The 21,769-nt window shown below is 41.3% G+C and overlaps 1 protein-coding gene across 8 annotated transcripts in view; it reads right to left on the bottom strand.

Moving 5' to 3' along the window:
- cpne5a (copine Va) overlaps nt 1-21,769 on the bottom strand; it is an 85,899-nt gene that overhangs the window by 63,711 nt on the left and 419 nt on the right. For 2 of the 8 annotated variants that reach the window (XM_042408704.1, XM_042408699.1), the window contains exons 1-6: nt 21,218-21,703; nt 20,581-20,761; nt 19,729-19,834; nt 17,278-18,327; nt 3,358-3,398; nt 2,450-2,496 (exon numbers count right to left, since the gene is read on the bottom strand). In XM_042408704.1, the coding sequence (XP_042264638.1) occupies nt 2,450-2,496; nt 3,358-3,398; nt 17,278-17,387 (198 nt within the window). In that variant the 5' untranslated portion in view covers nt 17,388-18,327; nt 19,729-19,834; nt 20,581-20,761; nt 21,218-21,703. Of the gene's footprint in view, nt 1-1,394; nt 2,245-2,449; nt 2,497-3,357; nt 3,399-17,277; nt 18,353-19,728; nt 19,835-20,580; nt 20,762-21,217; nt 21,704-21,724; nt 21,755-21,769 lie in introns of those variants that run through there. The other 6 variants (XM_042408701.1, XM_042408703.1, XM_042408702.1 and 3 more) reach the window with 6 other exon arrangements.

Consider the following 21,769-nt stretch of genomic DNA (forward strand, 5'->3'; position numbering starts at 1 on the left):
ATGTGCGTAGCCCACTTAAGGTGTTAAAGGAGCAGTTCATGTCCCATTCATCTCCAAAAACTAATGTGTTGGATTTTGTCTCCCAGTGTAAAGAGCATTTTCATTGTGCGTCTTCATTTGCAAAAGAAGCTCTCTCCTCCTCCCAGAAGAGTATGAAACAGCACTTTGACAGGAAAGCAGTTGAACAGCAGATTAAGCCTGGTGATCAAGTTCTGGTCCTACTACCAATGCCTAGCTCTTCTCTTCCTGCCCGTTTCTCAGGTCCCTATGTGGTGGAAAGTAAAGTGTCTGACATAGATTATATAATCCACACACCTGAGCACAGAAGAAAAACACGGTTGTGCCACATTAATATGCTCAAATCCTATCATTCCAGAGAAGTTACCCAGGATGAGCAGGAAAAAACTCAGGAGACTGCTATCCCTGAAAAGACTTCACTTCCTTGGTTTGTTATGTCTGATGATGGTTTGGCAGTGCTTACCAATGGTCAGCAGTGTGGTAGGTTACCAAACTCTGAGTTCCTGCCTAAAATAGAAACACATCTGTCCTACCTTCCCAAATGTAGTCCGCTTGCTTCATTCCTATCCAACTCTGTTCAACGATGTGCCATCATGTACCAATGCATTAAAACATGACATTAATGTTGGTGCTGCTGCTCCCATTAAACAGCATACTTACAGTTGCCCTGTAGCAAAAAGAGAGATACTGAAGTATGAGGCCAACTACCTTTTAGAGAATGGTTTAGCCAAGCCCATTCACAGCCCTTGGAGCTCACCATGTTTGGTCTGATGGCATGCCTCGTTTCTGTACAGATTTTTCGTAAGGTTAACACAGTTACTGTACCAGATTCATTCCTGTTGCCTCGCATGGAAGACTGCATTGACAGCATTGGTCCAGCTGTGTTCATCACAAAACTAGAAGGGTACCTGCAGGTTCCTTTAACATCCCGAGCCTTTGACATGTCTGCATTTGTAACGCCTGACCAATTCTTGCAGTATACAGTGATGGCATTTGGTATGAGGAATGCGCCTGCCACCTGTCAGCACATGATGCACCTGGTATTAGGGGATGTCCCCCATTGCAAGGTCTACCTTGATGACGTGGTGGTATACTCTGATGACTGAGCCAACCATATTGCCAGTTTGACAGTGATGTTCCAGTGGCTTGCTGAGGAGTCCTTGACCCTTAACCTTGCCCAGTGTGAGTCTGGCAAGGCCACCGTCACTTACCTGGGGAAACAGGTTGGTCATGGGCAGGTCTGTTCAGTAGATTCCTGGGTCACAGCTGTCCTATCCAGCTCCCACTACCAGACATGAACTCTGACGTTTTCGGGGCATGACTGTTTACTACAGGTGTTTCTGTTAAAACCTCTCTGTGGTGGTTGCTCCCCTTACCAAGTTATGTAGCCCTGCTGTTCCTTTCATGTGGAATGATGAATGTCAACATGCCTTTGAAAATGCTAAGTCTCTCCTTCACAGAACCCTTCTCCTTGCTGCGCCTTACTTCTCTCTTCCTTTCAAACTAGAGGTTGACACAAGTGCTTCTGGAGCCGGTGCTGTGTTACTGCGGGACAGAGAGAGAGATGTGTGCCATCCTGTATGCTACTTCTCAGTCAAGTTCAAACATCATCAGCTGAACTACTCCACCACAGAGAAGGAGACTTCAGCCGTGCTCTTGGCTCTTCAGCACTTTGAAGTGTATGTTGGCTCAAGTTTATCTCCAGTGATAGTGTACACTGACCATAATCATCTTGTTTTCCTAGCCCAGATGTACAACCATAACCAGCGGTTAATGCTTTGGGGCATGTTGGTGCAAGGCTACAAGATCAAGCAACCTCAAGATCAAGCATAAAAAGGGGGTAGACAATGTTGTGGCTGATGTGCTGCCCCATGGGTGAGGTGGTCTAAACTTTAATTTATCCATTTATACATCTTTTGGTGGTGGATGAACTGGACTATCTCACTGTGTAATTATGCTAAGTTGAATTGGACACATGGTATTAAATTCATTTGTTGTAAATTTCAGAGTTATGGATTACATAAATGGATTAAGCATAATTAAATTGCCATTTCTCTGTATGTCCACCCATTGAGATTACAGGGACAAATAATAATGCCAGAAGGACCCTTTGTCTTGTTGCAATCTCTGCCTTCCTCTACTTTTCCTCTCTCTCTGGTCTTATTATGGCCCAGTGGCCAACAGCCAAGGGGCACTCTGACGCAGAGGCAAATCTTTATCGATACGTGTAACTGTCACCTTAATCAGCCAATCAGTCACAGCTAACGCAGTGCTGACCAACGTGCGGATGTTCGCAGGGTCAATCAATTGCAAATGATTGGCACTCACAGCAGGGGTAGGGAGAGAGGGTTGTAGACAGAGAGCGTGCTGTTGTGAAGAGGAGACAGGCTGATTGAGTTGTGTTGACAGAGGGACAGCTGTGATCTCTTACCTCTCGCCACTGTTTGGACTCCACGCCCTGGGTGTACAACACAACCACTGAGAAGAGAGGAGGAGGAGGAGGGTAGATAGGAAGACAGAGAGAAAGCAGAGGAATATATTGTCACTAAACAATCTCAATCAAGCATCCTGCTTCTTTAAATAGTGTTTGTTTTGTTCCTCCTTTTCCGACATTCATCATTAATTATCCTGCCACAATCTGACAGCATAATGAAGTGCCAAGCTTGATGATGCTGCACTGCATCAAATTCTAAGTATGATGTCCACATGCAAAGAACAAAGCTCTAAAGCAAGATTGAAGGCTCCTGGAATACAATTTAAGCCATGCAATCAAAACACAATTTCTTATCGGTGGGATTCTGATTCCTATTTGATTTTGCAACTTTAAATGAAGCTGAGGCAGGCGAACGCAACATGACCTGTCATATATCCCAAGGTCCATCTCCAGGCGAATACAAAACAGGGCGAGTATGATATTTTCCCAGTAGGTTATTTACACAAAGGGCTCGAACCTCCTCCCTATTATGTTAAATGTCTCCTCCATTCTCTATCCTGCAGGGAGTATCAAAGAAAATGCCTTTATGGCGGCTCCCCATGTGTCTCACCAAAAGACCAAAAGCCATTTGTATTCAAAGGCTAGCGTTTATACCCTGCATGCATTAAGGTACTTTCTGTAGCTCTCAGTGTGGAAAGGTTGTCACATTACTGTGCAAATGATATGCAGTTATTGAAGGAACACTTTGAAATAGCAGAGTAAACTGAATCAAAGTTAAGCTCAGCAAAAGTAAAAAAGTAAATCTTCGCAAAAGGAGAGGAGGTATCAATTAACTGTATTCTGGGTAAAATTTCCCACAGGAAAAGCTAAGCTGCAAGTAGCATCATAAAAAGCTGAGAACTTACATGGGTCGGATTTGGAGAAAGTGTCTCGGTCCAAGAGATTCCTGTAAGAGAAGGAAGGACGGTTACACATCAAAATTCCATTTGAGTCCAGCATGTGTTTATGTAAGTCTAATTAATGCGGCGTAACAGTTGGGAAATTCCATCTTCTGTAAGGTGTGTAAGGTGTCCCATATGTAAATGCTTCCAGTCTTATGGAGTTTGATCAAAAAATCCCATAGCAAAGAACTACAGGATAATTGCAAGGTAATTCAAAACCACACTTATCTTCTCATAAACCATATTGTCCTTGAATTTTCATTTCCAAGTGAGCAGTACAATAACCTCATTAAAGCACAGTAAAAGGACACAGAGGACACAGAGGTAGATGTAAAAACATGGGTGCTACTTATAACTGTTTGCCACTTCAAAGAATTTGGGGTGCATATTTCACCAAGGCTGCATAATCCTCTACAGTTATTCTTATGAGAGAAAATGATTGACATTGTCATGGCAGATTTTTTTGTGCAGTAGTTCAGGACAAAACAGCAAAAATGTTCACAATTGTCCACCTCAAAATGAAGTATTCCTGAAAGAGTTCCTAAATGGGCACCTGGATATGATGTATGCACTTGTTCTTTAGCCTATGGCCTAACTTTCCACCAAATTTCATTCAAATCTGTTGACTTTGGAGAAATGCTGCTAAGAAACAATCAAACAGTCAAACAAACAGGACCAAACACACTGAACAGCATCTCTCCTTCACATACATATATATGTATATATGTATGTATTTTATGTAGGTAACTAATCAACAGAAATATGCCATAGTTGAATAGTACATTGGTGTGTGACAAATACTGAAGCTGCTGCTACAACCAAATAGAACCTGTTGTTATGATTGGTTTTTGAATGGTGATTTAGTTACTTTGGTTATTCTTTATTAAGTTTTTATATGATATTTTGGCTTTATATAATATTTTGGCTGTTGAATTCATGCAGCAAAGGAGGGACAACATTTCAAAGGTCCCAGGAACAGCACCAGGTTGTGCAGGTATTTTGGCGTAATGTTCACAGCCAGAATTACAGGTCACATGACAGAGAGACTTTTCCCAAAATATCATCATTACATATACCATGATACCATGAATAATACACATTAAGAAAATACATTGTATTATCATAATTTGAGCCATTAGTTCCAATAAAAATTAAAAAGCCTCAAAGAAGATTATCATGGCAGCATTCATGTGTGAAGGGAGTCACCACTCAACCAGAGAACTCTGATTAGAGCTGCAAAGATTTGTCAATTAATTAATAGACCAAAAAAAATATTCTGATAATCTATTTAGTACTCTTTCAAGCAAAAATGGCAAATATTTTGTGGCTGTAGCTTATCAAATGTGAGGATTTTGTCTTGATTTATTGTAAACTGGATATGTTCATGATTTGGACTGTTGGTCAGACAAAAATAGTTTGAAGACATCACCTTAAGCTCTGGGAAATTGTGAAGGGGGTTATCCCATGTCAAATCAGACAGAATCCAGAAAAGTATTTGCAACACCATGTCAAAACTAAGGCCTCTAAAAATATTTTTGTTCAATTCTGATGTTTTTATATCTTTTTGGCCATTTGATATTTTTTTAATTTTTACATTCTCAAAAATGCCTTATCTGGGAAGCCAAGTTTGAGCATTAATATCTTGAAAAGTGTTATTCCTAGCTAGGACTGTCACAACATCAGATTTTGACAACATGATTATTGTGGCAAAAAGAATTCATGATAACGATATCATCACAATATCTATAGAAAATTTGAAAAAAAAAAGTCCTGTGGATAGGACATGGAAGCTCCTATTGGGTCAAGTGAGGTGTCAATTGAAAGGTCAGAGTGCAGTAGCCATTTTGATACCAAGGTGTGGCTAATGTGGTTTACATGCAAACGCGAGTTATGATGGACAACACATTGGAGGATTAGGATATCTGCCGGCTAATTTGAAATGATGCAACAGCCATCCATGGATATTTATTGATGTAATAATGTGTATTCAGACCAAATCAGACAGTGTGGCGAAAACGTCAGTCCTCCCGTTCATTCATTTGAATGGGGCTAGTGCGTTTCGGCTGCGGCTGTTTTGGCTGCTGCAGTGCCCCACCGGACTGCGGCCGGAGAGTTGAGCCAACTCCAACTTTTGGAGAAACGCAACCCGACGTCACTGCGGCTGAAGGCTGCAGTTTCCAATCACAGCCGGAGATCAGACTGATCAGAGCTGTAAACTCTGGATTATTTACACGATATTATCATATGTGTATCATTAACATGATATTAATATTTCATTTTTTAAATATCACACTTATTGTCAATACTAGTATATCGCGACACCCCTATTTCTAGCCTTACCAAACTTTGTAGGATGGAAGACAAACATGTTCCAAGTATGATTGAACCATTAAAAGTTTATACTGCATGCCTATTGGTTTTCTATAATACCCTAGATTTGGAAAATAGTGCCATATTCCTCCATGGGAGTGATATTGAGGGTATTATAAAACCATTTTTTCACACCCATATGGTATCAATTATTATTTTTTCTTCAAATACAATCTTTTATTAATTTTGTGCCAATATTTGACTGCTCTACCACTAATTAACATGAAGATATTATGAATAAAACAAAGCGTGGTAGCATTTTTCTGTAATTTTCATAGGACCAAAATGGTATGTGGGGTAGCTAGTAGGAACATGAAAATGTATGTGGAAATAGCTTAATGTATGATCATTTAGTATACAAAGTGCCAATGTCCTTCCATGTTTCCTTCATAGATAAATACACATAGTTAAAGACAAAATTTTAACTCATTTTACTATAGGTCATTAATAAATAATCTATAAACACATCCAACCATTTATGTGGAAACACACTTAAATACTCCCACTGGAGCTGAGAAGACCATTTCGGATACCACTTATTCCTCCTTATACCACAGGATTTATCAAAATATTTCACTTACTTTCAATATCCAGGACCTTACCAAAGACATAATTCCCATCTCAAATGCCCTCTATTCCAATGAACGTACTGAAAACATGTTTATCCTTTATTTCTTACAATTAATCATGGAGATAATGAGGCAAAAAAATGTAATCCTGAAATGGATGTTTTTCTGCCATAGGTAAAATATCTCTTGAATCTGTGTCTATTTTTGTATGACATTGGCACCCACATAACCATACATCGAGCAATTTCCATGTACATTTTTATGGTCCTACTAGCTACCCCACATACCATTTTGGTCCTATGAAAATGACCAAAATATGCTACCACGCCTTTGTTTTATTCATAATATTTTCATGTCCATTGGTGGCAGAGACCTCAAATATTGGCACAAAATTAATAAAAGACTATATTTGCAGAAAAATAATGATTGATGTCGTATTGCCGCAAAAATGTGGGTTTGTAGAACCCTGCATGCAGTACAAGCTTTTAATGGTTTTGGCATACAGAACACATGCTTGTCTTCCATCCTACAAAGTTTAGTGAGGCTAGGAACAATACTTGTCAAGATGTTAATGCCCAAACATGGCTTCCCAGCTAAGGCGTTTTTGAGGCTGTAAAATTCAATTCATATCAAGGACTGAAAAAATATGAAAACATAGGATCTGAACAGAAATATTTTACAGGGCTTGGTTTTGGGACTCATTCATGATATAGACAAGGTTTGAACAAAATCTGAGAAGGTGCTGCAACAACCTTATCTGATTTGACACAGTCTGATATTTTATTGTCCAATTAATTGAGAAAATGATTTGCAGATTAAAAATAACTGAAAATAAAATTAGTTGCAGCTCTAACTCAAATGCATATGTGGCATGTGCAAAAAGTTCCCTTAATACACCCATGACAACCTTGAAGAAAGACTGACAAGACTGCGTCAGAGCTGACAGTAAACCCATCTGATGCAGCATTGCAGTACTGCAAAGTGAACGTACAGCCAAACTGTTTTTGCTTTGGTGGGTTTGGCCTCAGGGTACAAAACAAGCCACAACACAAACTATATATGAAGACTTATTTCACCATTCAAAACAACATGGTACCATCAATACAGTCAATATGCATCCACATTGCCTAGGTTAGATTCAAAGCTCATTTAGCATGCATGAGAGCATCCTGGAGTCACTGCAGCCTTGTGCTCATAATGTTATGGATTAGATCCACTTCTCGTAAAGCAGTATATCTACAGATGTTACACATATTCAGAACAGTTCTCATTCAGTCTCCCTCAGTCTGAACTACAATAAAAAAAAAGCTACTATTGCATATCAGGATACCTACAATAGTATTTCCCCACACCCTGAATCCTCATATAAAACACAACCTTGTTCACGGTGGAGGAGCTATCCAGTTCACTGATCATCATCCAAACCTTTTCAAGCAGCCATACTCTCTGATTGGCTCACTGACTCATTCAAGATAAGAGTCGCAATCAGCATTAATATTATTCATGCAGTCTTTATTTTTAGCCTCTTCCAGGCTGGAATATGTGTGGTTTTTGGGAGATGGAGGGAAATTTCCCGAAAAAAGACATTCCCTTTCTTTCCCTCTGCCACTGTATGATCGAATACAGCAAATATTACCTTTAAAACCTAAAGACAGTGCTATAAATGGGACCCTCTATCAGCTACTTCATTCAATATTTTAGATGAGAAACCTTATTCCAGATGGTTTCAGTGAATTCATTAGCACGTCAGTGAATGCAAAAGCCAATAAATATGTCTTGTTTCTAGTTTTTTCTCGCCGTGTCAATAAATAACTTGCATGCAGCTCAGAACAATCCTCATGCCCTTAAGGGAAAGCAGGAATTCAATGAATATAGATGAGATTTCAGGACTGAATCCAAGCAACAGGAAATCATTCATGTACATGTAATTCTGAATTCTTGGACACAAAATCTTCTGTCACAGGGATACGTGGGGGGATAAAAGATGCAGCTTTGCTGGGTATTGGCCTTGGGCTGACCTGACTACAGTTGGAACATTGTCAGTGTAATTATCACTGGAGATAACAAATCCGTCCATGACTAACTGCCTCTTTGTATCCACCTGTTACTGTCTGGCATCCATTACCCTCTGACAATTAGCTTGTCCATCACCTCATCCCATCTCTCGGTGCAAAACAGAATGAGCCACATGGAAAAAGGAAAATAGGAAAACATAACATCCTGTTTCACTTTTGCACATTACTGCAGAAAACAAGCCATCATTTGAGATGTTGAACCTCATTTTGCTCTCACAGAACATTTTTTACTCCAGGAAGAAATAATTGGTATACAGATTTATAAACCCATTCAAATTAATCCAACATCTTACTGTGCACATGGCCAGAGTACACACAACGGTGCCACAGGATGGGTATTAACATCTCAGTTAATCCATCTGCTCTCGTTGAAGTAACGCTGCCTATTTCAAAAGTTAACTCCTTCTCTCTACACATCTCAATGGGATAATAGAGGATCATTATCCCGAAACCTGATGTAGGAAAAGTTTGTTGATGAAGATGAAGTTCAATGAAAGTAGGACAAAAGTAATTTGAACCAGCCACTTCTCATGTATTGGCCTTGTTTCATACCGTGGCACTTTGACCATCTAATTTGAAATGACGTGAATGATGGCAAACATGACTTTTCTTATTCCTCTTGATCTCACCACCTTCATTAAAACTCTGAGTGCAATAATCTCTTGTCACTGGAGCATTTAATATTTTATCACATATGAAGCAAGAGTCTGGAAAGTATTATTAGATGTAGAACAAACAAAACTACAAGAAATAGAATTCAATTCCACTTGAGAAAGAAAGAAGATCAGTTTAATAGCTTTCTTTCTCTACCTAATCATCTATAACAAAGTAATGTTTGTTTATTCATCAGTGAATTAAGCTTGCAGTTATTGATTATGCACACTTTAATTAATAAGTAAGGCAGTACCTGGGAAAGCTGTTGAAAGCCTTTGAACGTTGAATTAGCGTCAAACAAGCTCTGTATGTGCTCTGCAATCAAATCTGCTAACTCTCTCTGGCTGTGTAAATGTGCCAAAAAAGTGTTTAGTTTGGCCAAAAAATTGATAAATGTTTCTACTGCCGGCCAAGTGTGAAGGAGGTTTGACCTCTAAAATGTGGTTGGCTGTTAAACTCTAATTTCAAGGAATATATAAGGAGCACACGCTCCCTCTCGGTCAGGCCCCTGGAGATATTTCAGCAGCTCCTTGGTCCATGTGGCTGATCATTAAAGTGAGAAATGCGGGAATTAATTCCTGCACCCCTAGTGCCTTATTGTCAGCAGTCCCTTAATTCTCCACCACTTTCTTGGAGTTGTCGAAATCATAATTGGCACCTTGGAGAAATAGCATCTAATTCAGCAGAAAGTGGTTTTAAATAGTCTTGAATCTGGCTGGCAAATTCCAGTATGAGCTGCTGCCTCATTGGCTCTTAGAATGACACGAAAATGCAAGCTTGAAAGTCAAGTCTCTGACTGGGTTAGAGGAAGGCAAGACTCTATATTACATTAGAGACAACGGGAGATGGCTGGGAGGAGAACATAAAGGATGGTTTGAATTTTCAAGTCTGCTCTGTCACTTCACTTTCACTCTTGCCCTATGGCCCTCTCTCCTTTGACTGAGGACAGACACTGTATTCCCAGAGTCAGTAGTTCTACTTTTTGTCTAATATACCCTTAAGCAGCTTCTCAGGGGTCAAAGAGTCAGAGAACCAAACGGGGGAGCTATATGCTTCTGCAGAGGGCAGCTGACCCTTTATAAACTGGAGGAATCACATTAGTCAGACAGAAATATTCCCACTTTCCTTGAGGGTATTTTGTAATTCAGAAAAAACGTATTTACAGTACATTATGCAGGAAAGGTCATCAGATACAGGCGTGTAAGGAGCACCTCCGCTGAAATTAAAGACAACAAATTAAAACAACAGCTGATAAAATCTGCTGAACTTCTGCATTTAATTACTGGAAATGTGCCTCTCTGCCTGAATTGCATAACAGAATTCCTCGGAAGGTGACAGATGATGATACAGAGGAATGTTGCTTTTGTCTGGATCTTAAAACCTCCCCCCCATTACATGCAACACGCAATCTGGTCCCTTTATTAGTGACAGAGCCATCTGCTGACCTTCACTGTGATGGCACCAGGTGTCTTCTCCTCCTCCATCTGTTTAATTATTCAGTTTTTGTTCCACCTGCGATCTCTCCAGGTCGACAATACCAGCAGCAGAGCACTCCCTGGGCGGCCGTCTCGTAAGAAGTGACAGAATCTCAGTCATAAAACTGCTCTTCTGGTAGTATAATAAATGAGATTGCACATATGCTGTGAGTCCCTGGTTCGGTTTGGCTTTTGGTGTGTGACCAATGTCCGACCTGGGAATAATATCACTGCTAATTGCACACTGTGACAGCTCGGGATTTGTGCAGAGAAAGGGTGTTCTTTTGCAAGGACCTGGGAGAGATGTGCATACTGATACTATGTGGCTGTTATAACCCTGGCAGAATACTTTGCACTTAGCCTACTGTGAATTCCCGCCAATTTCCCCTCATCTTTCCATCGCTGCAAATATCTTTGAACACGCTAACTGTGTACTTCACAGACTGGCAATGTGAAGCACTTCAGAAAAAAAAAACTGTGTGGATTCAGTGAGGTGTGAAGTGGAGAGAGCAGGGTCAATCTCAATAGTGATCATGATGATAAAGCATACAAAGAAAATCTCTGAGTATAACACTAATAATATTAGTGAGGGATGAGATAGCTGTGAGCACACCATACAGGGTGGAAATAGAGAAATTGAGCTGTTTAATTGGTGCTGCCCCAGATGACTAGAAGACGCAGACAATACGATCAGTCACTGATCACAGTCAAGACTCAGCTACAACATGTAAAATACTACGCCAATAAAAGTAAAACAAGCTCACTCCAGTGTTAAATGCATCCTCTGACAGCAGGCATGTGGGAAATCACACAATGAAGAAAGAAAAAGAAATGCTCAAACAATTTATCAGTCACCAAGACCCCCTCAAACTGCACGTCAAGCATCCAATCTAACAGAAATTCATCCCGGTTCTAAACTTAACCAGGGGCGACCAATTTGGGGTTAAAATTGGGTTTAATCCGTACTGTGTCTGCCCAATTTAAGTCGCCTCAAATGGATGTGTGACTGTTTGAACTCACTGATGTGGCTGGTCTTCGCACCTGCCTAAATAGAAATTTTCTGAAAGCTTCAAATACAAGTGGTGATGTGTGACGACCCTCTCTGGACAGACTCTTTGTGCTCTACCTGCAGGAGCCTGGTGGGTGAAGTTGGGTCTTCAGGGAGATTCAGCTCACCTGGACTGACTGTCAGCCATTTGCCCTCTCTCCTCTGGCTTCCACCATTTTTGGTTTTGGTTGTGTTTAGTTTCATTTATCTCTTAGTTATGTACAATAAATCTATTTTTAGTTAAAACTGTGTGGTCTCCCCTGCTTTGTCCAGCCTTGAGCCAGGTTGTGACATGATGTAAGCTGTTTTTTGTTTTTTTTTCTTAAAATAACTGACACAATCAATGCTCTTTTTTTCCCGTTTTTAACTTTCAATTACTTTGTTGTTACATTGACATGTAGAAAACTCAAATCATCAGCTATTTCTAGAACCTTTTTTATCAACTAGCAAACTGTGTTCTCACAACTTGAACACCAATCATATCATGCTCGGCTGATGATGTCAGAAATACGGCTTTGCATGTTCCATTTAAAGTCGTTTAACATGAAAAAGAAAAGAAAATCAAGCAAATTTGAAATCAGACTAACTCACAGCTTCTACAGAAGCCTCTAACCATTTCAGTTCTGCAGCTTGTGATTAAGTTTATCTTGAACAATTAATACATTTTGACTGATAATCCATTTCCCTACAGTGGAAATTAATTGTGTTTGTATTATCAAGCCTGAGGTTTCAGCTCTATACACAGTTTTGTAGCAAACACACACACACACACTCACCCACACAGGCAGAAATGTCCCTTTTGGCTACTGTATAACATATCCACTCAAATGTACAAAAAAGAAGAATTCCCAACTTTACGGAGCCAACAATAAGCTGACAATAAGTAGCTTGTTTAGGCCTGCAGTTAAGACTGTCAATGAGAGAGACCTTCAACATACGCAACATAATGTGGTAAAGTCTTGACTGAGCAACCCGTCACACTTTGTACGAATCCGCCACCAGCGCTCTCACATTTCCCAGACAAGCTGTGATGTTAGGTCAAATATCCCCCGACACAAAAATCCACTAACATACTTTGCTGACCCTTAAGGTTCCTTGAAAATAGTGACAAAAGCCGCTTGATACGTTTGAGCCAAGAGGGACTGTCTAGATTTCCTATCACTACACAACACTCTTGACTTTTCCTGTCATTCCAATCAACACTTTCAGACAACACAGGCGGCATGCAGAGCGTCATACACCACTGGCATTGCACCACAACTGTGTTTCCATGGGATCCCCCTCTACTGTCATACATCCCAAATGAGAATATATTAATAACACTGACACCACCACAAGCCAAGTGTCTGGGATCCAAACTCATTTTCACTGTGTCAGGGGTTCATGCATAATTATCCGCTTCATCGACCTGTGAGACTCGCCTGCTGCAATCTTAACATCCCCAAAATTGGAAGAAAAAAAAAAAGTCTGCCTCTCTTGGCGCGCTCATGTCTCTCAGCCACGATCCCCAAGACAGATGCGACACATCACTCACAGACACGAGCCATCCTGCAAGATAAAAGCTGCAAGCTCGCCTGAGGTCAGCCTTAACCCAGAACACGATATGAAAAGAATGGCACAGTAAAAACACTGCAAATTGAAATTTCTTTCTTGCTCAGAGAGATCTGTTATTAATATTTTATGTTCTTGCACAATGCAAACTAGTTCAACTCAAACTTGCTTTCTGCCAGGGCAAAACAAAAGGATGTTTCAACCAGGAAAAACCAGGTCACAGGGTTTGATTAAATGGGTAACCAAGACTGAATGAGATCAACAGCTATTAACACAACAACAGCAGAGTTACAGGCCACAGCAACGCAGTCAAATAATCGAACAATAGGTCGGTTACACAGCTTGAATCCCAATTGCTCTGCTCAAGAAATTGTTTTTGACAGATCGAGCAGCGATGCCACACATCCTAATCGTCCTGATGATTTCACTGAGGCCCCCCCCCCATGCGATGATTGCCTCAGGAGGAATTCAGATCAAGAAGCATGCCACAAGTTTTCAGATTGACCCTGGGGAACAGCAATCAGTGGCCTCATACGCCAGGGATCCTCTCCTGCAAGCATCTGTCACAGGATGCTGACAGTCATGTGACCCCTTGTGTGTTTCACCAGGTAATGAATCCCTCGGGAACAGAGTGGCCTGGTTGAGTTAGATCCCCCCAGCTATGGAATGCATTGATTGGATGCAGTGCTACTCCGACCAATCTATCACTGCAAATGAACGGTTACAGCGAGCTCCAAAGCAACAGCACAGAATAGGAGGGGACGGCCAAGAAGCAGTGCCTTCGTCCTGATGAAATAGGCAATGGAGGCTGATAAAGTTCGATGTTCGAGCTGTCAGGTGGGAGGCTGAGCGTAGTGGAAGGGAGGGTGGCTTTGTCAGCCGATTCAACGTTTAATAGCATACCTGTGGTGTGTTATGACACGTTGCAGAGGGCCAGTAAATTTCTATAATGTGCCCTTTGTTGATCTAGCTACGTCCTTGTGCCTGGTCATTTTGTTAGACTAAAGCGTATATCATGTTCTTAGAATGATACAGGGTCTATATCTTGGCTTTTCATCAAATCATTATGCCATTTTCTTTCCCTTCACTTTCTTCTAGATTATACCTATCTCACAAATGAGATGCCTTAAAGTAATCTTTCAGGAGCAAGAAATAATTTTGTTGCGATAAGGGTTGTAAAGATTTGTCAAGGTTGTCAAGCTTATCAACTACAAGGGATTCTATTCCCTCACTGTAGTCACAGCAGCACATACAGTAAACAGAGTATTTACAAAGCATTACTAACATCCCGCACATGGACCTGTGAAGAGAAACATGGGAAAAAAATTCCATTCATTAAATGAAGATCCATGTGTCAGGCCTTTAGGGGCGTTGTGGTTTTTTGTCTGTGTGCACATTTTTCCAACATTCATTACCAAAAGTGTGCATCACAGTGGAACCACGGAGCCCCAGTTTCCCTAAAGTCATTGTACATGGGAACTCTGAGACGGTCTGGTAAGCTGAGATATAGAAAGGGCACATTCTACAATCCAGCAGGATTCACATGCACTACTTTGCTCATAATTAAAGCATGATGTAGCAAATGGCATAGACAAGTTATGAAATATTCATTAGAGTTGCTTAAATATTAACTAATGAACACACTCATTACTGCCACGTAAGAGGTGGGATCAAGTCTGTAAAAGTACCAGGGGATCACTGGCCTTAAACCACTGAACTGTATTCACTGGCAGGAATACAGGCCACTTGAGCTTGAAGAGCCATCTTATTGCTGAGTGTATAGCCCTCGCTGCTAAGAAGCAGATGCTTTGGGCTCGGCTCACTGGCTGACCTGTGAGTAAAACCAATCAGAACCATAAGAGCACATGCAATATGTTATCACAGTGATATGCACTTGTTTTGATAAGGGGTTGTCTGCTTCAGTCCTTCCAGTTTGTCAGGGGGGCTTGCAGTAATATTGGCAGAGGGTTATGAGAATGCCTGTAGGGCTGCACGCCACAATTCAATTCCATGTGCGCTGCAATCTCAGAGCTCTCAGGCTTACTAAATCAATTACACAGAGTTGTGGAGCCTGTGCCTCTCACCCACATAACACCCATTGTTTCTTGGATGGACCAAATACACACTTGCTGATAGCTGGGCGGAGTAGCTGCATGCATGGCCGTGTATTTCATATACTGTATGTTCAACTTTTGAGCAGTCCTCAGAGGTCAAACATGAGCTACTGTAGCAATTTCCACGAGTCACAAAGAAGAAAATAGGACCTGAAGTCTTCGCATCTAAAGCAGACAATGTTTCAAGGCCCAGTGAAAGCTGGAATGATTTTTTCTTCTCTATCAAACCGTGTCCTGGAGCAAGTCTTTGTTTTGGAGAGACATTAATGACAAACAAGGGAGCTGCAGATCGACAGAGCCTGGGGGCATCAACACAGACCCCAGCTTAAAGTATGAAGGTCTGAGGGAAAAAAACAATTGTGTGCACCACGAGGGAAACAACATGAGTCCAGCTGCTACTCAACACATGCCCCACTATGGATAAAACACACACATATACAGTACATACACACAAGAAAGACCCCCCACACAGTATAAAGTCCACAGCTTATACATGCCACATACACACACACACACACACACAACTGAATATTTTATTACATAAACACAGAATCCTAAAGTAGACCTATACAGGATTTAATACTGTTCACCCTCTTCAAACTAAATACCCCTCTTATAGCTGGTCTCTCAATCTCTCTACTGCATAAAGACATGTGACTAATTCATTAATATCCAAAATGGGTTATAAGGTCAGCTACATGGTAACAGCAATGTTGGGTTTGTTGTTCAACCACAGAATTTCAAAGTGGATGACAAAGCAGCCTTTGCAACAAGATAGGCAATCAATCAATTTCCCCTACAGATAACTGACTGCGCGGATGGAGATTTTGAGAAGAATGCAGATGAGAGAGAGAAGAAAAACGGTGACCGCAGGATGTTTGGTTAATAAATCTCTCTCTCCAGTGGCGTTATGTATATTAAGTCCTTAACTCTCTATAGGATCGACAGCAGTGCACATGAGAACACGTCATTTACATGTATACAGCACTGACATAGCCAGCAGGTACAAACACTGTGAATTATGGCAAAATGACGCACAGATGGGGAAATCTTTGTAACACAAATTAACACCGATTTCAGTGAGATATGTTGTTTAAAACCGCACCAACTGTTTTTGTCGACCTATATAAACCCACTATATGTTGCAGCAGTATACTGTATACACTGACTCTACCTGCAACCAGCGCTGCCCCACCCTATCAAGCCGACCCACTTGCCATCTTCGTGGTATTTGGGGGTTTTTGTGGGGGTTCAGTTGAAAGTCAATTGAAAACGAGAGGAACAATTAAGTGTTCGTTCTTCGCGTTTCTGTAACAAACTAGTGTCGCTTTCGGCGCCTGTCAAGCAGTTCACACTTGACACACTGCCTCAGGGGAAACCTCTCAGGCACGCCAACAAACTCTACGGCGATATCTCCTGTGGCACGCGACTAGGCGCGCGCAAAGCACACGCACGCACACGCACAGGCACAGGCACGCACGCACACACACACACACACACACACACACACACGAGATACGCTGACGGAGATAGATATGGATTTATCTAAATATCTAAATAGACACCACAGACTAAATATTTACGATAAACAGGACAATCAAAAGCTTAAAAGTTTGGGTATGGTCAGATTTACAGCATTTGTCTGTGATTGGGGGAATGCTGGACATTACTGCAATGCCAATTAGGTGCTGTGTGAATTTCTAATTCTAACTAAAAGTCTGTAAAAATGTTAAATAGGCCTATTCCAATTAGATCTGTATGCTTATAGGTCTTTATAGCAGATGCGGTGATTTTACCTTCATATTTCTTTAGTAATGTTATCTTTTTTTTTAAAAGTTTTTCTAGCTATTCTTTACAATTTTTTAAACGTGGTTCAGGTTTAAGTTAGGTTTTTCAGCACTAAGATGTTTAATGGCACATTATTCATCACAAACAGTGATGCTCCTCACAGCAAGACGCACCGAAAGCGCGCGGAGCTCCCCAAAACCTGACGCAGACACAGCACCAGCAGCGCCGGGGTGCACTCACCTGCAGGATACGGTGATCTCCACTTTGGTGGCCGGGATGCTCCCACTGATGGGGTCGAAGTCACGGACCGTCGCCGTGGCCTCCACTTTGTCCATAACGTCTCCCTCCATGCTAGCGGGAGACCCAGGCCAGCTCCCCGGGCCGCGAGTGTCCCTCTGAACCTGGAGAGCCGACGGTGGAGACCCGGAGCGCGGTGGACGAGCGAGCAGGAGCGGATACGGTCCAGACAAACCTCCTAAGTGCTGTCCATCGGACGGGCAACAGCATAGAAAGTTTAATGGGAAGCTGCAGCGGTGAGGCGTTTGATTTGGCTACACTGGGATCACATGCCAGGACACATCAGCGCTAACTCCGCTGTTTTCCAGGCAAAGAATGAGCTCTTCTGCCAGAGGAGCGTCTGAAAAGTAAAAGCTGTGAACTCCACCCCCCCTGCCTGCATTCTCCTACAAGCGGAGCTGCGACTGACACTCGTTGCAGATTCAAGCTATTGATATATGGCTGGACGGATCGTTATTTGGCTCCAAATTGGTTTTAAGAGCTTCTAACAGAAAATAAATAAGCAATGAGGGGCGTGAATGTTGCCTTAGGTTGTATTTTTCCTTTTTTTGTTTGTTTGTTTTAATAAATTAATAGGTGAAATGTCGTGTATGAAATTGAGCCGGTTATTTAAAGTGCAATTTTCTAGCTATGGAAACCTGCAGAAGTAAAATATCGCCTCAAATTAACGACAAAATAAAATGTTCAAGCTGCACCTTTACGTCACCTGCAGCGGATAAATGGTTTATTCTCACCCAGTGTAGAAAATTACATCAGTTCCTCCAGAGCCATCAGCTCTTATTTCTAATTGAAAGGCTGTCTGGTTCTCTTTCAGCATCTGGACAGCTCCTCAAACTCCTGCAGCTTCAGTCACAGCCTCGTTCCTCATTTGTAATGATGTTTGTTTTTCCTCCACACCTTCACTGTATATTCATCTCTGGGAGACTGTATAGGTGTTCTGTGCTCTCCCAGGGGAGCTTTACTTCCGATTCATCGTTTTCCTGATTGAACAACCTGATGAAATGTGGAGGAATTCAACCTGTCAGACGAATAATTCAAAGGTAAACTGCTGTGGAGATTTTTGTGGGAATTGTGTGTGTGTGTGTGTGTGTGTGTTATAGGCTACTTTTGGGGACAAATTTCAGAATTCAGACCAGATAACTGGGGACGGCTTGTCCAATTGGGGACAAAAGTCATGTCCCCTATTGGGAAAAAGCTGATTTTGGGGCCAGTGGTTAAGGTTAGGGTGAGGTATGTTGTCGTTATGGTTAAGGTTAGGATAAGTCTCCAGGAAATGAATGTCAATGTAATGTCCTCTGAAGTGATCGAAACACGATTGTGTGTGTGTGTGTGTGTGTGGTCCAGGTACTCCTCATGTTGTTGGCACATAAATCTGTTTACACAGTCATTTGCGGAGACTTGCCTCCCTTAAGGGGACAGAGAGCAAGTCCCCTTAACATAAGTCATTAATTTTAGGGTGAAGACTTGGTTTAAAGTTAAGTTTAGAGTTATATTAGCATTAGGGTTAGGTTAGGGTTAGGCATGTGGTGGTTATGGTTAAGGAAATGAATGTCAATGTAATGTCCTCTGAAGTGATCAAAACATAATTGTGTGTGTGTGTGTGTGTGTGTGTGTGTGTGTGTGTGTGTGTGTGTGTGTGTGTTGGGAGGGTTTGTGGGGGGGGGGGGGGGTTAACTCCTATCAGTCAAGTCAGAAATCTCAAAGGAGAGGATCACTGCATAGAGTGATTGTTTCTCTCTTGTAAAATACATTTAAAGAAATCACTCCCATGTCACCTGGAAACATTGACACGGTTGTCACTGGCAAATAGGCTAGCTGCTTGTTCTCACATGGAAACGGCCAATCACCCTCTCTAAATCACCTGTTTATGCAAATATATACAGGACTGCCTCAATCTGTGACATATGGAAATCAAACTCTACATATACACACCGACACATCTATATAGTTGACACATGACATGGGAACATATGAGCTCCACGCCACAGGCTTTACATCACTCTCCAAGCGTCGTTTATGAGCAGAAAGCATTGTGGGAGGTCTATGCACAGCGGTAGCGCACCGCTATACCTACACTTATACACCTGGGAGTGAGACTTGGATTGATTGGGCGGCAAGGGTTGCACACTTTGGACACAACACCATCAGAGCGCTGCTTCATCATTAGTCATGTTCACTCGGTAATTAGGCCCTGTGGTGGCCCTTGGATGGTTGATTTTGAGCTCTCCTCAGTGAGCTGTTCCCCACCGCCTGCTGAGACACCCTCCATTTTTCCCACCCGCAGCCGCCCCACTTCCTATAGCTGTGGCAGGAGTGTAATTACGGCTGTATGAATCCTGTCTGCGGGGAGTGTGTGTGTATGTGTGTGTGTGTGAACAGTGGTAACATCCAGACCTGCTCAGCATAAACAGCAGGCCACAGCATCAGTAGGGGGAGGAGGCCAGATGATGGGGTACAAGCTCCAACATCACCGGTGTTTAGTTCTGCAGTGAGGAATAGCCTCCAGCAACAAGAGAAGAGACTCAAGGGTTACAATTACTGTACTGTATGTTATTATTTTCATTTTGTGTATTTTTTTACATTTTCATTTTTTATTACTTTGTTGCATTTGCCAGTATTATTAAGAAAAATACTGAATAATGAATATTTGTCTGGCAGCTGTTACTTTTCAGAAGAATCGAATAAAAAAAAAAAAAAAAAAACATGATGTATTTCTATAAATTGAAATACCCAACAGTATGTCAGATAATCAAAATTAGTAGCCTACCACCTGGACCAGACTTCGTCTTTTGATATACTTCACTGTTAACACACATTTCCTTAACTTTATACTTTTATTTGTGGTGCAGCACTTCTCTATTGCAGTGCTGCCACTTCTACTTAAAGCTGCCTTAATCAAATTTTGGCCACTAGGGGGCAGAAAAACATTGAAACTAGCAACCAGATACACAGCCACCACTGTATTCCCAGTTTAAGGCGACGATATGCTTAAAAAGCTTGTACAATGTGCTTCCTGACCATATCTGAAGGAAAAACGTGTTTATAGTTGCTCCCAACAGTCAGACTCAAAGGAGGGGTGACAAGCCTGCCGTCATAGGGAAGTGCAATAATCGTGATAATCTCTCAAATGGGGGTTAATGGTGCACGTCTTTCCTCAAAGGCATTCGCAGTGTTGCACTCATCTGTAAAAGAAGTGGAGCTGACAAGAGAGAACTTAAGAGAGAAGTTAAAATCCTGCATACTCACCTCACCTCAGCACACCTAGCTACGTGTCATTTATGTTAGTTTTGGAAAGTGACAAAAATGATCAGAAACAGCCACAATTCAGATACCAGGAAGGTGTGGGGCAGGTAGGTTTCTGATGCTGTTTGACCATCCAATAAGCACTTCTGTTGAAGCATATGACGACTTAAGGCTGTGTTCAGACCTGAAAACGCAGTAAAGTACAGCCTTAGATAAATACCGACCTTGCAGCACTCCAATATCGTGACCAAATCGTGACGTGTTTTATATTCAGACTGGTAACTGGTAACTCACCGTGAGTAGTCTTAGTACTGTACTCACATCATAAACAGCCAGAATAAATTAAATACACAGCATAATATAACTACTTAAACATTTACATGTAATTAACTAATACAGACTTAAAACTTGCATTTCATTCGATAAAAACGGCATTGTGTAGGCCGTAGTCTTCTCTATAGCACCTTGTATGTCAACAAAATAATAAATTTAACCAAGAAACAAAGCTAGCCAGAGAAAATATTTTAGCTAAGTTTGGCTAAATTTACTCATTTTCAACCTGTTTAACATAAAATTATGCCACCACACATGAACAAAGACTTGACATTAATGTGTACATCGTGTGTGCCCACTTTCTTACCTGAAAACACAGCAAAAGGACAGATGAATACAGCTAATAATAGCTACCTGTTACCTGCTACTGTTCAACATTCAGACTAATTTGTGCCTATGGGATTAATTTACAGTGTCAGTGACACACACAGCCGCTACTGCCATCTACTGCCTAAAACTGATACCGCACTAGAGCTGTAATAGTACTTTTTCAGTGACTTAAAAGTGACAGTGTATTTAGTTAAACAATCATTTGAAAATACGAGTGTACAGTACAAACTGATGCCCTTTTAATTACGAAACATGGTTGCCATGGTAACCGTCCAGCTGTGTGGCGTTCACATGACGCTATATCACTTTAAGGGAAACGTTAAAAAAGGTTTCATGTGTTATCCAGCAGCAAGTTGTGTCTTCAAATGTATTTTTGTAATCATATAAATGTCTGCTTTCTGCCTGGAATGATAATATGTTTGCCCGAGGACGAAAACAACAACAACAACGACAACGTTTAAATCTAGCTAATATTTCCACAAACCGGTTCATTACGATTAGTTCTTCTTCTTCGCCGGAACCTACATTT

Source organism: Thunnus maccoyii, chromosome 4, assembly GCF_910596095.1.
Source record: "Thunnus maccoyii chromosome 4, fThuMac1.1, whole genome shotgun sequence".
Lineage (NCBI taxonomy): Eukaryota > Metazoa > Chordata > Actinopteri > Scombriformes > Scombridae > Thunnus > Thunnus maccoyii.